General features: G+C 39.5%; 1 protein-coding gene across 1 annotated transcript in view; it reads right to left on the reverse strand.

Moving 5' to 3' along the window:
• Positions 1–4121: 4121 nt before the first annotated feature.
• ANKRD50 (ankyrin repeat domain 50) overlaps positions 4122–14251 on the reverse strand; it is a 37678-nt gene continuing 27548 nt past the window's right edge. The window contains exons 3-4 of the mRNA XM_010012832.1: positions 6979–10526; positions 4122–4639 (exon numbers count right to left, since the gene is read on the reverse strand). Coding sequence (XP_010011134.1) covers positions 6982–10526 — 3545 coding nt within the window. The 3' untranslated portion in view covers positions 4122–4639; positions 6979–6981. The remainder of the gene's footprint in view (positions 4640–6978; positions 10527–14251) is intronic.

Raw genomic sequence — 14251 nt, forward strand, 5'->3', positions numbered from 1 at the left:
CCAAGATGAACTAATGAGGCACAGAGTTGAAAAAAAAAAGGCCCAAACCAAACCATGAAATCCTTTACTTTGTTCTTAGTTCATCAAAAATGTTACAGGAAGCAAATTAAATTCCTGCAGACACAAGATTTTACCAGAAGTCCATCGGAAGTTACTTCTCTAGCTTAAAATCTACCTGTAATTGTACTTCTGTGACTTGGCTGGTCTGATACAAACCTGCAAGAATAGAGTTGAGAACAGTAGGTCTTCCTGGGACACCAGCAAATTAGATTTGTTTATATATTACCTATATATAAATTTGGAGACTTTAATAAAATGATTTGCCAAGTAGATTTCTCAGTCCCATACCCTCTTTCTGTGACTCTTTGTAGCACAAAATGATTAGGATTTAGATCAATGCCAAATTCTCACTGCTGTCTCTCAAAGGGCCTCCAACTGAAAAGCTTTAAGTTCACTGTGCCAACATTGGAAAATACATACAATACACAAGCCAAACTGTTCTAAAGTTCCCACAGAAGATGTGAAGTGCTATTCAGTATGACTGTTTACATTCCATAGAATAAGAGATTAAAAACAGGTGCTGAATAATTTTATTTAAATATTATTACAGTAATCATCTGAAGAAAATGTGTCTCTGGAACGTAATATAACTTACTCAAAGATTAATTCAGTGAAAATGATTCTTTCCCTCAGTGAAAAGTAGCCATTGAACTAACGCATCCTGTACTTTGTTATTTCAGCCACAAAGAACTTAACAAGAGGGTCAATAATTATAGTGAGAAACCACAGAAATACACAGAAAACAAGCCAAAAGGTACCAACAATTTGTTTTTCTCCCAATCTAGAAATCAGTCGATCCGTGAGCACCAACCGCTGGAAGCAGCGTGACCTGGACTACATGGAGGTAAACTTGAACCATGATGCGCAGAAGGGACAACCAAACTCTTCCTTCACGCTCAGCCACTCTGCAGAGAAATGAGAATGGGTGTACCATTTAAAGCACAAGTAAGACAAGACTACAGAGGCAAATGGGATTACTGCAACAACTGGAAAACTTCTCTTTCCTCCTTTTTTCAATAGCAAGTTCAAAGAAAATGAGTAGTCGCCATCAGTAAGTGAGATTTTGCTTAAATTGGAAATACTACGGAGAAACACTGATTAAAGAGATAATTAACAAATATCATCTGAAAGGTAAAGAACTTAGCAGCAACTGAAATACTGAATTTATTTGTCCTCCTGGTATACACAGTATATAAGGATCATTTTAATCAAAAGAAGATGCAGTGAATTTTCTCTTGCAAATGTTCAGGATTGACTCACATTACTATGAAAAAGATAGTTGAGTAATAAGAGGGTCATACAATCATAGAATGGTTTGGGTTGGAAAGAATCTTAAAGCTCATCTAATTCCAACCTCCTACCATGGGCAGGGACATCTTCCACTAGACCAGGTTGCTCCAAGCCTGGGTCACAGGAATTTATGTCAGGGTCTGAGGTTTGCTAGCCTAGACTGCCTACTGGATACATACATCATCTTTCATTAAGTACCACACCAATGGTAATCAACCTTTACACTTAACAACCTTCTCCTGAGACGTCCCAGGAAACAAGGTAGTAAAATTAAAACAGTTGTCTGCTGAAAAGCAAATATATTTATTATGCACTTTCATATACACAGGGATTTTTGCTTAATATAATACAAGGAATAAAATAAAAATTTTACAATGTGAAATTCATTCAATGTACATTAAAGGCTATTTACAACCCACTCCAGGAAAAACAGTCTATCTGCAAACCAAGTTAACTGAGGAGTTCAGATGGGGAATATTAAGCATAACAGACATTTGCATAGCAGAGTAACTGATGAGGGAAAACACCTTTTGATTTTTAAATAAATGGCAATGTTTTCAATACTGATCACAGAGAAGACAAAAATGCATCAATGTGCCTCTGTATCTCTCAACGCATTTCTCCTCTGAAGAGCTTTTCCATCTGCATACAGTATTGATATCCGTGTCCAAAACCAGTCCTTTTCCCTACTTCTCCCATCGAGAATTTCAGATGTCTTGCGCAGATGACCTTGGAAGGACCAGTGAAATGGAATGAAGAGAAACACGCTTTACATTTTAGTCAGGTTGTTTAGGCTGTGAGAACGGCGACGTCGCCAGAGGAAACCATGCTGAGTCACGGCTATGCAACTCCATTCCCCTCCCCTCGATTGTACAAATGTGAAAGAGCAGAACAGAGCAAACAGCTGGGGGAACAGCAAATTTCTTTGTATGCAACCTCCTCACAAACGATGAGATCAAAAAATCACACGCAACAGCAACGTGGAATTACACAGACCTTCTGAGGAAGTAGGTGCTTTAAAGCAGTTAATGCTCTGCTCCAAAATTTATTCAAAATCTTTAAGAACTGTCATTCTGAAAACATTTTCAACAGGTCTGATTTCTGCTGATTTGGATACGAGGTTTCTCCAACAAGTGTTTCAAATGTAAATATTATTCACACAAACCCCATCAGGCTATCTATAAGTTGCGGCCCCTTGTGAAACTGGCCATAATTTTACGTCCTTTGTCCACAAGGTGCAATTAATAACAATGCAATAAAATTAAATAAATATAACCTCAATGACAGTAAAGGTCAGTAGAAAAATGCCGGCATTCAGGGATCCCCTTCTACATAACAAAACATACATCTAAAACTAAGAAAAGTTGTGTTCTTGCACAGTATTGCGAATGTACTATACTTGAGGTTCAGAACAAGTTTGCTGAGAACGTTTTGGTACTTTCTCTTTACCGAGCCACCAACCCTCTCAAGGCCATTCTGCCATTCTCCTGTTATTTTCATTTTATAATTGTCCCACGGGGACAAGAAATTCAACACATGAAACATTCAGAATAATCAATATTGCCGTGTGTCAACTTTTAACATCTAATTTTACTAGAGGCTGAATGCCTGACTATAAAAGATTTTTTTTTACATTTAGTAAGAAGCAAATAAGAAAGGAGGTGCAAGATATTAAAGAAAATAATGTTCTGATGGTTGATAATCATAGCAACACGACATGGAGCCCTTCAGTGCTTCAGAAGATGCACTACATATACATCTGGGGCCGTTTATTGAAGTTTAAGTAAGGATAGCCATATATCTAATTAATCCTCTATGAAAAATAACCTCAGCTTTTTATCATATTATTTCTGGAATGATCAGAATTTGAGTATGAAAAAGATGAAACCCAAGCCTTTAGAAGAAATACTCACGTACAAAAATAGGCATATTTTCTAAAGAGCAAGGCTGTGTAATGGTGAAGAGTAGAATATAGCTTGTATTTGTAGAAGAAAATAACCCACTTGTTTCATTTTACCACTCACAGAGCTGTGCAAGCAAGATGTGCACATTCAAAGGAAAAATTCATACTGTTCCCTTTCACAACAATGGCCTTGATTTTGCTCTCTTTCATACAGGCAAAATTATTCTGCTGTAAGACTGGGGAACCAGCTTTCCATTATCCATAGATGGACTATCCAGACCACTGATAACCATGCTCCAGGTACAGATACACTCACGCTGGCTCTACCTAACCCATCTGAAGCAGTAACCACATTCATACAAGTTTGTGCTTTAAAGGAGTTATTGTCTCAGGACAGGGCTAACTCAGTAATCTCTGTACTCCCCAGACAACACTATTACTAACTGTTTGGCTCTTCCACTGTACTCTCAATGCATATTCTCTCAGCCTCAATAACAAAGTGTCTGTATTTTCCATGGTTCATTTACTGACATTCTCAATACAATCCTTTACCTTGGAAAAAAGAAAGAGCTGTTTCTAAAGTATAAAGATATACATGAAAGCAGGATCAGACCTTTTACTTTAGCACCTAAAACATACCCATATTCGGTTACCTCACTACTGTAACAACAACAGAGGCAATTTAAGATCAAGTGTCCAAGAGTAAATTTGCCTATTGCTTTCAGTGGTCGCATCCATCCAGATTTGGAGCTGCAGAAACAGGTAGTGGATTTTGCCTCTTAAAAGTCCCAAACATACTGCAGATGGTTGCAGTCCGACTCCTACCACTGAACAGCGATTACACAGACAGAACACACAAGTACAGTATTTATAAAATACTGCTACAAGTCTTGTATTTCTGAAGAGAACTTTTTGAAAAACACAGGGAACTGACCATACGTTACAACAATGCAAATGTGACAAACTATTTGCTTATTTTCTTTAGCCACAGGAAAATAAATACAAAAAGCACTGCCTTTCCATACACAATTCACTGTGGCACATGCACCTCTACCAAGTGTTCTGGAATAGGAAATCAGAATTCCTTGTTCTTACCATTTCCAGCTGTTGTCAGAGAAATACAGCATATATCTTTCTGCAATTAAAAAAAAAAAAGTGCTCATTCTGTGTATTAAATACAAAGTACACAAAATAAATCTTTGAAGCACAGAGGGTTATACTGAGAAGGCAGCCTGAAAATGTAGGCACGTTACAGTAATTAAGGTAACTGTACTGTATAATCACATTCTTGAACTTCTAGGTGGACTAAAGCATTGTATGCTTTCATCCCAGCCAGCTGATCATTCGGAGCAGAAGCGCTTCTGTTCATAGCATTGTGGAATTGGCCTGAAAGTACAAAATAAAAACATTAAGGTTTGAAAGACTCTGTAATATGAACAGCGTTGTCAAAAAGACAGCTATAGCATTTCCAATTGAAGTTAAAACCACACAACAACACACCAGTAATGAAAAGTATTTCCTGCCTAACTCAAATCCCATGATTGATTCCCTGTGCTCTATCACCCAAAGTAGCTACAAGGTCCCCACAGCAGGAAAGCTTCCCGAATTGAGCTCGGAAGTGGCAGCCAGGGAAGGAAAGCCATCCTTCCAGTGCTCCAGTAGAGTAGCTCCGATATGACTCTCCGCAGGTGACTAATTTATTCACTGGTCAGGGAAATTACTGTTTCTGTGTTTGTGACTTGGCAATAAAGGAGGTAAATTATAGCCTGCACCAAGCAATTCATAATCCACACAAAGTTGTTTTAAATTTCCATGTTTAAAATGAAGTGGTGAAAACTCATTAGAGAAAAAGTAGAAGGAATCATTTAGTTATCCATCACCTCATATGCTTAGCCCCTTGCATAATCAAGTAACTGACAAAATTCAGTACTACTGAATTTTCAATAAAGCACTATTTGTTCCAGATACGGCAAAGCCCAACTCGAGTTTTAAAGTTATATGTGGGCTGTTCAGATTTTTTGGTTTTTACATGCTTTGTTTTTATTTTGAAATCAACAAGATGGAAAATTCATCATCACTTGTCTTTTGATGATAGGTCAGGTCAAAATCAATAGATCCTAGGTCAGAACCATATAATTTATTTACAGTACAGCGCAACATGAAAGTAAGCAATGAATATCAGGTGCAGGTACTTAAGAGTTAGGAAATAATATCCTAGATTATACATTTTAGTCTGGTTTATGGAGGCAGGAAAGAAAAACCAAACAAATTTAAATCCTGTTTAGACACGATGCAGAACTGTGGGAATCTGAAATCCTTTTGACTTTTATAAAAGATTTAGGGCCCATGCTCTCTCACTTGTTTACTACTTTCTCCTGTTCTGCTCCTGTTCTCCTGCCTCTTCACTTTTGCCTACCCCAGAGCTCATCTGACCCCTCCCCAATACTTGCATTTTACTAACATACAGATTCTAGTATATAGCTTTTTAAAATATTGTATTGTTTCAAACATTTTAATTTAACCAAAATGCCAACACCAAGGAAACATCTTACAGTCCTGCACAATATTCTAACACTGAATTCCCAGGAGATCTCAGCTACACCTAGAGAGATGCAGTCCATCAAAGTGAAAAGCAGGACATTTTGGGAAAAACCCTATGTGTTTTTGACAGCTGAAAACCTCTCATTTGTGGATTCTGCACCACCTGCAATTGTCCTAGAAACCTGCAGTCTGTGCTGACCTGCAGAACTGAGTCAGCCAGCAAGAACATTCTTGCTCTAAGGAGCAGCAGTCTGATCTGTCAAAAAAGCAGCATTTACACAAACAAAAAATACGTTGTCAAAAAAGCAGCAAATAAGCAATACGAGATGCGCATACATTTCAAAGATGCTGCTTCTTTGAAATTCAAATAGAAAATACATTAATTATTAACACATTCCAACAAAAAGATAAACCTCAAGAGGCAGAAAAATAGTTCTATTTTAGCTGACTCACTGACAGTTCGGGTCTGAAAAAGCTACACAAAATTCCCTTAAAATGCAGTATGGGAGAGAATGTGAGAAATCTAAATGAACTCCACTGATTAAGAACTACAGAATGGTCAGAAAATTAGTACCGTAACACAGATTCTAATCTTGCTCTGAAAACTGCCATCTCTTTTGTAGGAGGGTTACCCTCACAGTAACAGAAACATAAATCCAAAGCTATAGGTTAGTGTTTTAACTTTTTACATTTGTAGATAATTACGCTACCAAGATTTCACATTTAAAACCCAAACTCACATAAGTGGTTGCCTGTAACTCACAAGAATCTTCAGAAGCTTCCCGGAAATCCATTTTTGTAAATTTAATAATCACTGTATCTAAAAATAGTATGTATCAAAATTCCCAGCTGTCCTTCCATTTGAAAAGAAAATTCCTAATCAATGCTCCATGAAACTTGCTGGTTTATTCAGTCACGTATCAAAACCAGGGGGGTACTATTTAAGCACTCAGAATGCAACAGAAAATATGATGGTGATCCAATTCCTCTATGGTTAATGCTTGTAAACAACAGCAAAACAAGTATTTGCCAGGTGAAGATTTTAACATTCATGGTTTTCATTAAGAAAGCAATTCTGATATAAGCAACAATGAAACATAATTTTAGGTTACTTAAAACGCACACGATGAAATACATTTGCCCATGATGAAAGCATTTGCTTCCTTTGTGCTCGGACAGGTTACCTTTTATAATGGTGTTTCCTTCTTGTAGTTGAAACTTGGGTCGCTACCTTCAATCTGAAGTTTTAAGGCTTGCTTAAGGCTGAGTTCTGTCTCTGCAGGAGGATAGCCTTCCAGGACTTCCTGATGCCCTCTATCCTGCACTGTTCGTGGGACAGAAACCCTACCAAGAAAAACCTGATTGCTCTGAAGATGGTAATTTGGATTTGTCATAATTCCATTTCTCTTCTTCTGCTCTCCACTCTGTTGGTGAATTAGGAACTGCTGCTGAGATCGACCAACCTCTTGCTGAGCTGGAGGGACCAAAATTTTGCACTGTGGCTCTGTTGGCATTGATTTAAGTGGCACACTGGTCCCAGATTTGGCAATAGGTACTCGTTTATCAAACTGAGTCATTTCATACTCCAAGACTTTTGGTTGTGTTTGGTTACTTTGTTTTATTTTCTTTCCAGCTGATCCAGATTTACTGGAGTTGTCCGTTTTGCCCCCTTTGTTAGCTTTAGTTGACTTCAAACTAGGTTTTACTTGGCTCCATTCAAATTCACTACTTGGTGAATTATGATTTTGACTTAGGGAATGAGTTGTGGAAGAAGGCGAAACAATAGACTGTCTACTTCTGCTGCGTGGCAGGGAATGCTGCTGTATTTGCTCTGTGAACGACAGGCTGTGGAAACTATCGATGGGCACTGTCTGAGCAGTCGCAGTTGACGAGGTGGTGCGGAGAGAAGAATTCTTGGAACTTTTCAGGGAATTATTTGATAAAGATGACTTCTGACGGTCAACTGTAGAATCAGGTGACTCCGAAGGAGAACTGAAGGCATGAGCAGGCCCGTTAGATAAGCCACGCATACTAGGCTGCATATCTCCACCAGTGCTCCCTGAACTATTTGACTTCATTGTTAAGGACTGCATTTTAGAAGAGACGGACTGTAAGGGTTTTTGCTCCATTGTGTGGACTGGAGATGGAGTGCAACCGTTCAGAGTAGATGCACCATATTTTTCCAGTAATTTAATGATCTGAGAGTGTCCATTTTTAGCTGCGACACGCATTGCAGTGCGCCCAAATTGGTCAGCATGATTTGGATCAGCACCATGCTCCAGTAATATTTGGACGACATCAATGTGCCCTTCTTGGGCTGCAATGCAGAGTCCAGTAGCACCTTGATTACACGTATGGTCGACAAGAGCTCCATGCTCAATGAGAAGCTGTACTACCTTCACATGACCTTGCCATGCAGCAGACTGCAAAGCTGATCTCTTCTCATTATCTGCAGCATTCACGTCCGCATGGTATGTTATCAGCACCTGTACCATCTCAAAATGGCCCTGCCAGCAGGAAACGTGGAGAGCTGTTCTTCCTTCAGCATCGCTTGCTTCTACGTTTGCACCGTTTTCTAGAAAGTACTCAGCCATTGTAAGCTGGTTTTCTAATGCTAAGATATAAAGTGTTGGCCGGCCATCAGCATCTTTGTAGTTTACGTCTGCTCCGTGGCTGAGCAGCAGTTCAACTATATCTCTGTGACCTTCTAAAGCAGCAACCCGGAGAGCATTTCTCCCATCGTAGCCTCTCTGATCAATGTTGGATTTATTTTCCAGTAATATCTGCACACAATCATAGTGACCTTCTTGTGCAGCTAATATGAAAGGTATGCGGCCATCATTATCAATTTCATTTGTTCTAGCACCTTGTTCTATAAGAGCTTCACATATCAACCTGTGACCTTCAAAAGCTGCCATATGCAAAGGTGTCCAGCCTGCGTCATCTCTGTGATTCTCATCTAGTCCCCTGTCCAGCAGAGTCCGAACTACTTCAACATTGCCTTGTGCAGATGCTATGCTCAGAACAGTTCTCCCTTCACTATCAATGCTATCAACAGCTGCACCCCAAAATAAGAGAGTATTTACAACTGATGCGTGGCCCATAGAGGCTGCTGCCAGAAGTGGTGTACGACCATTGTTGTCTGTGTGATCGACATCAGCTCCTCCTTCTAGAAGTAGATCGACAACATCTACATGTCCTTCATAAGCAGCTACCAGCAGTGGAGTCATGCCATCTTTATCACAGTGGTCAACTTCAGCACCACGGTCAATTAGAAGGCTAACCACTGAGGCATGTCCCTTACTGGCTGGTACACAAAGGGCAGCGACAGACAGTGCAGTCCTTCCATCCACATCCTCGTGGTTTACCTCTGCACCATGATCCAGCAGGTGCTCCACAATCTCTTTATGCCCCATGTATGCGGCTGCAATCAAAGCTGTTCTGCCCTCATTATCGGCTTTATTAACTTCAGCACCATGTTGAAGCAGATTCAGCACAATATCTTCATGTCCTCCCCAAGCTGCTGCTCGCAGTGCTGTTCGGCTATCAGCATCTGCACAGTCCACTTTGACTCCAGCATAAAGGAGTGCAGAGACCACCTCCGTGTGCCCCCCCCACGCTGCAGATCGCAGTGCCGTCCAGCCATCGTGATCAGTGTGATTAACATTAGCCCCACAACCAATCAAGCAGTTGACGACTTTGGTATGTCCCTGCCGAGCAGCTAAGGTAAGTGCTGTCTGCCCATGAGTGTCTTCTATCTCTAAATCTGCACCCCGTGAAACCAGCAAGTTAACAACATCGAGATTGCCGCTGTACCCTGCATTGGCCAAGAGCGTTCTCCCATTGGAATCGCACTGGTTTACTGATGCTCCATTGTCTAACAAGGTGCGAATGGAATCTTCTCTCTCCAGAGCCTGCCGAACAATGCAAGATGTGCGGTCGTCTTCACTGTTGACGTGAGCACCAGCTTTTACCAACAGCTGTAATACTTCCTGTTCTTTTGGAATTAGGGTTGACAGCGAGTCTTTGACAGGTGTGCCATTCCATATCATCCATAACGCCAGCTCTGAAGTCTCCAACTGTAAATTGGAATTAATTAGATGCAAGGCAAACTCTTGAGCTTCTAATGGTGTTAGATCCTTTGCTCGGCAGGTGTAACTCATTGCCAGCATTCTGTGTCCCTCTGCTGCATTGCACAAGTATTTTTGTGTACAGTGCTTTACATCAAGCAACCATTCTGCAAAACTGTAATGAAACAAGATTTTTGTATTTCCAAGTCCGTCAACAAGGACTTTTGACAGGACATCCAATTTGCGTTGGAAGTCTTCCATCGTCAGCATCATGTTTTTGGTCCACACCGCATGATACAGTTCCGTTGTGGTTAATGGCCTACAGGCTGCCAGAATGACATTAAGAATAGGCTGGACCTTTGCAAATTGTTTTCTCACAAAAAGCCTCTGACAGAGCCAAAGGTAGAGGCCATTTAATGTCCCTGGAATATCACGGATCTCTCGTAACATAATAAAATTCTCCACAACTCCATCTAGGACACGTTCCAGATACAAAAAGCAGCCGCTGCTTTTGATGTGAAGCTGATTCAGCATTTCTGCAGTTTCTTTTGTGAGATGTTGCCTCAGTGCTTCTTCCTGATCTAAACGATGCAGAATATATTGCTGCACGTCTTTCACGATGTAAGCCTTTCGGAGATCATCCAGACTTATTTTTCGAAAACCTATTAAAAAGGAAAAGATACATTATTATTCTTTCTGATCTACTTTTGCTTACCTCAATGTTAAAATAAACAAATAAATGGCAGATATTTGTGAGTAGGGAACACCCACAATAATAATTTTTGTGTGTACACATGTTAAATGTAAATAAGAATAGCAAAGAACTTTGATAACAGATGCATTTTTATCATCATCTACTATAAGAAGCAATACATGCTACTAATGAAGAAAAGGTTAAAAATCACACTGAATCAGGCATTGTTCGCCTACCTTGGACAATACTAAACACCTAAGCAAAACCACCAGAACTGCAACTGAAGAAAGTAAGATTATGTTAATAAAGGAATATTCCCTTCTCCAATGTGGTTAACAATGGAATTCCAAATAATGGTCAGCTATTTAAATTTAGACAACTATTATAGTCATATAATTATAGAAGAGGTTATTCACACCTGGTGCATATGCATGATGAAATGTACATAAATCACTTTATCTTGACCACCTTAGTCATAGACGTAAGACAGATATAAGAAAGAAACACCCTCAAAAGTAGTTTTTCAGTATGCACTGAAAATTACCTAATTTTATCAAGTAAGGGCTGAGTTTTAGATGAACACCCCAGATCTTTGGTAAGTGACTCACTCTATAAGGAAACAGGTTTTCTCATAGTCATATGATCTCATTGTTCTTCCAACCTGTTTACTCTTTACGGGAAAAGGGGAAATTATTTCACACACACATACTGTGTACATCTCTTCCCTACCTGTGTGCACGTACACCCTCCCTGTACAAAGCAAAGAACACTATTCTTAGCAGCACATCCAAAGAAGTCCCTAGGCCAACCTCAGCCTTAAGGCTGTCAGGAGTGAGGTGGAATGAAGATTTAGTTGTATGGACGACACAGCTATCGCTGCCATGTAAAAACATGTGCGTTGGTAGTGTCCACTTAAGCATTTGATGAAGAGCTACCTTATTTGATTAATGGCACACTGCACTGTTTGAACACTAGTTTTCCAGAAGCTACGGGAAAACCACAGAGGTCAGAGGCACAGCAGTTTAAACTACTGTGTTTTAAGGCAGAACTGACCTCACTTCTCCAGGAACTGGCTGTAATCTCTTCCCCCAGTGTAGCAGATTGCAAACACTTCCTTCCAGTCAGCTCAGCTAGTCATAAAAACACCCCACTCTGCTTCTCCAACCAAAGCAATTACTAACCTCCAAACTAAACCGAAGAAAATGCAATCACTGAGCAACACATTCAATTTTGGCCCCCTCACCGCGGAACATGTCATTTTAAGTGAGACTCTGAAGAATGTTACTTTCAGATCTATATTTTTCATTGTATTTAAACATTAGGTGGATCAAAACTGTTCAGCTTGTGAGCTTGTTCTGACTGAAAATTCAGCCTGGTAACAGAGCTGTGCTTTTTGGTCCCAAGTGTCTTCAGCAGAGGTTCTGAATGTCACATTAAGCTCACTCTGTTAATTGTTTAATCTACAGGAGTATTGTACGATCACAGCAGATTAGAGTTGAGAGGCAAACTGTGGCAGTGTTACTAAAATATTTATTCTTCCCTTATTACTTATGGTAGCACTACAAATCTAACAGGAGTGAATCAATAGAACACCTAAACAAAAATCATGCTTGTCCCCAACATCAAATCACTTTTGCACAGCCACTTCTCAGGCTACGACTACGCTAAGATTGTTTTCTTCAAGATTTGTGAATGAGAAGACCATGAACTTCAAGCAATGTCCTAACCTGACCTGCAGAATGGCATAATTCATCAATTTACTATGTATTTAATTAAAATATTCTGTATATAACTTTGTAAAGCCCTGAATTCTTGCACATAAGCCAAATAAGAAACTTTACCGAATAAGAAGAGACAGTGCCCTGTGACCCTGCAGATCCCAAGCTTCCACTTCAAGTGAATGTCTGTTTCTAGGTTAGGATCCTTCAGAAGGTACAGAAGTGAAAACAGAGGCATTAAAACCAGGACAGTGCTTGGTCCATGCCTTCACAATTATACAAATACTCAGAGCTGTAAACAGACACAAGTATCCCTTTGGTTGTCTGGTGTGCAGGGAACAACTCTGCTTTGCTCAATTCACAGCAAATGCAACCACTGCATTCACTCACATTTCAGCTCTCTGAACCTCCCTGTACCTGTCCCTTGGCTGAATGAGAATAGGTAGAGCGCTCTGCAAACTCCTCCTCAACGTGGTTAGTCATAAGTGATTCTGCTCACAACATCCACAATCTCTCCCATTAATACCATGCCCACATCATTCCTTCCAATATATATCTGCTTATGTAAGCTATTTTTATTTTTAAATTACTTGGGTGTTTTTTTTCTGTTCTTACAGGAATTGATTCTATTTTCCCCCAAGAAAACCTCTGATTGACTCAAGAGAGCAACCCTGAGATTTTTCAGCTAATGCTCAGTGTTGCCTGATGACTACGCTTCATGTCCCTTGATACCCAGCCTTCACATGAAAGTCTGTAGGGTGATAACTGTTTAAGCATCTTTGTCCCAGTATGTGTGCTTCAGAAGCAAAAGACTTCCTCATATTGTAATGTTCTTTGAATACCAATTTTCATTTTGCTTCCCAAAAAGTGAGCAAAACTATTTTGGATGGGATATAAAAAAATAGCCAAGCCCTCAAAACAAAAGTAAAAGGGTTAGTGTGTTTGGTTATTAAGTTGGGTTGTTTTGTTGTTTTTTTTCCCTTTATATGAGACTGTATCATTACTGTATTCCATATTAGGGTTAAAATACTGCCCTACTCTCTACTTAAGATATACCAAATGTCCAAGCACTTCAGCCAAGCAAATAAATTTCAGAAGACTTCAGGACAGTGACTACTCCAGAAGTCAGTAACTTAAACAATTCGACTGGCTCTATGTTCATGGCAGCTAAAAATCGCTTCTTTTCTTTTGCAATATTTCCAAACATTCCTTGTTAATGAGATCCTCTATACTGAATCTGAAGACCAGTCTGTATAGCAAGCAGCACGCTAACACTCAGCTCTTCACACATCCCAGGCATGATACACTCTTCAAGGCCTGCGATTAACGAACTGCCATTGTAACAGACTTTTGAACAGAAATAGGTTAATTTTAACCACTGCACCATGCCATAATAGAATAAGCAAATAATTCAAAGAAGGCCTTATAGATAGAACTATTATTTTCTCGAATTCTTGTTGCTAGCTTGAAGGAGGAAAACAAAGCTGTGGTTTTTTTCCCCCCAACAAATGAGGTCATTTTACATTCCTAAACAAAGATCCTGCAAACTTGCTTTTCAAGCCTACCAGATACAATAAGTCACTTTCATGAGCAAGAAGCACCAAAACATCAAGAGAAAGCTCATTTTGTTTCAGATGCATTCCCATGAATTACTTAAGCTCAGCAGAAGAGGAGACAGAATTTGAAGTCCCACGACCCTGCTTTTTGCATTGTTAAAATTCTTACAACACATCACTTTCAACCCAATGGGAGCTCCGATATGGATTTTCTTGATTTATTAAATTCCTGGCAGTTCTGTAAACAAATCAGTTCCAAATGTATTTCTTGGCAAGATCCAGGGTCATTCAAAGGGAAAAAAAGAAAAAAATAAAAGAAAAAAGAAGTATCTTGGCTACATCAATAGTTTTACAGTATGTCAACCTTCTCAAAATCTAATAATAAAAATAAGCTATTACCTAGCAGGTTCCAGAAAACA

Source organism: Nestor notabilis, unplaced genomic scaffold, assembly GCF_000696875.1.
Source record: "Nestor notabilis isolate BGI_N333 unplaced genomic scaffold, ASM69687v1 scaffold3424, whole genome shotgun sequence".
NCBI classification, from domain to species: domain Eukaryota; kingdom Metazoa; phylum Chordata; class Aves; order Psittaciformes; family Psittacidae; genus Nestor; species Nestor notabilis.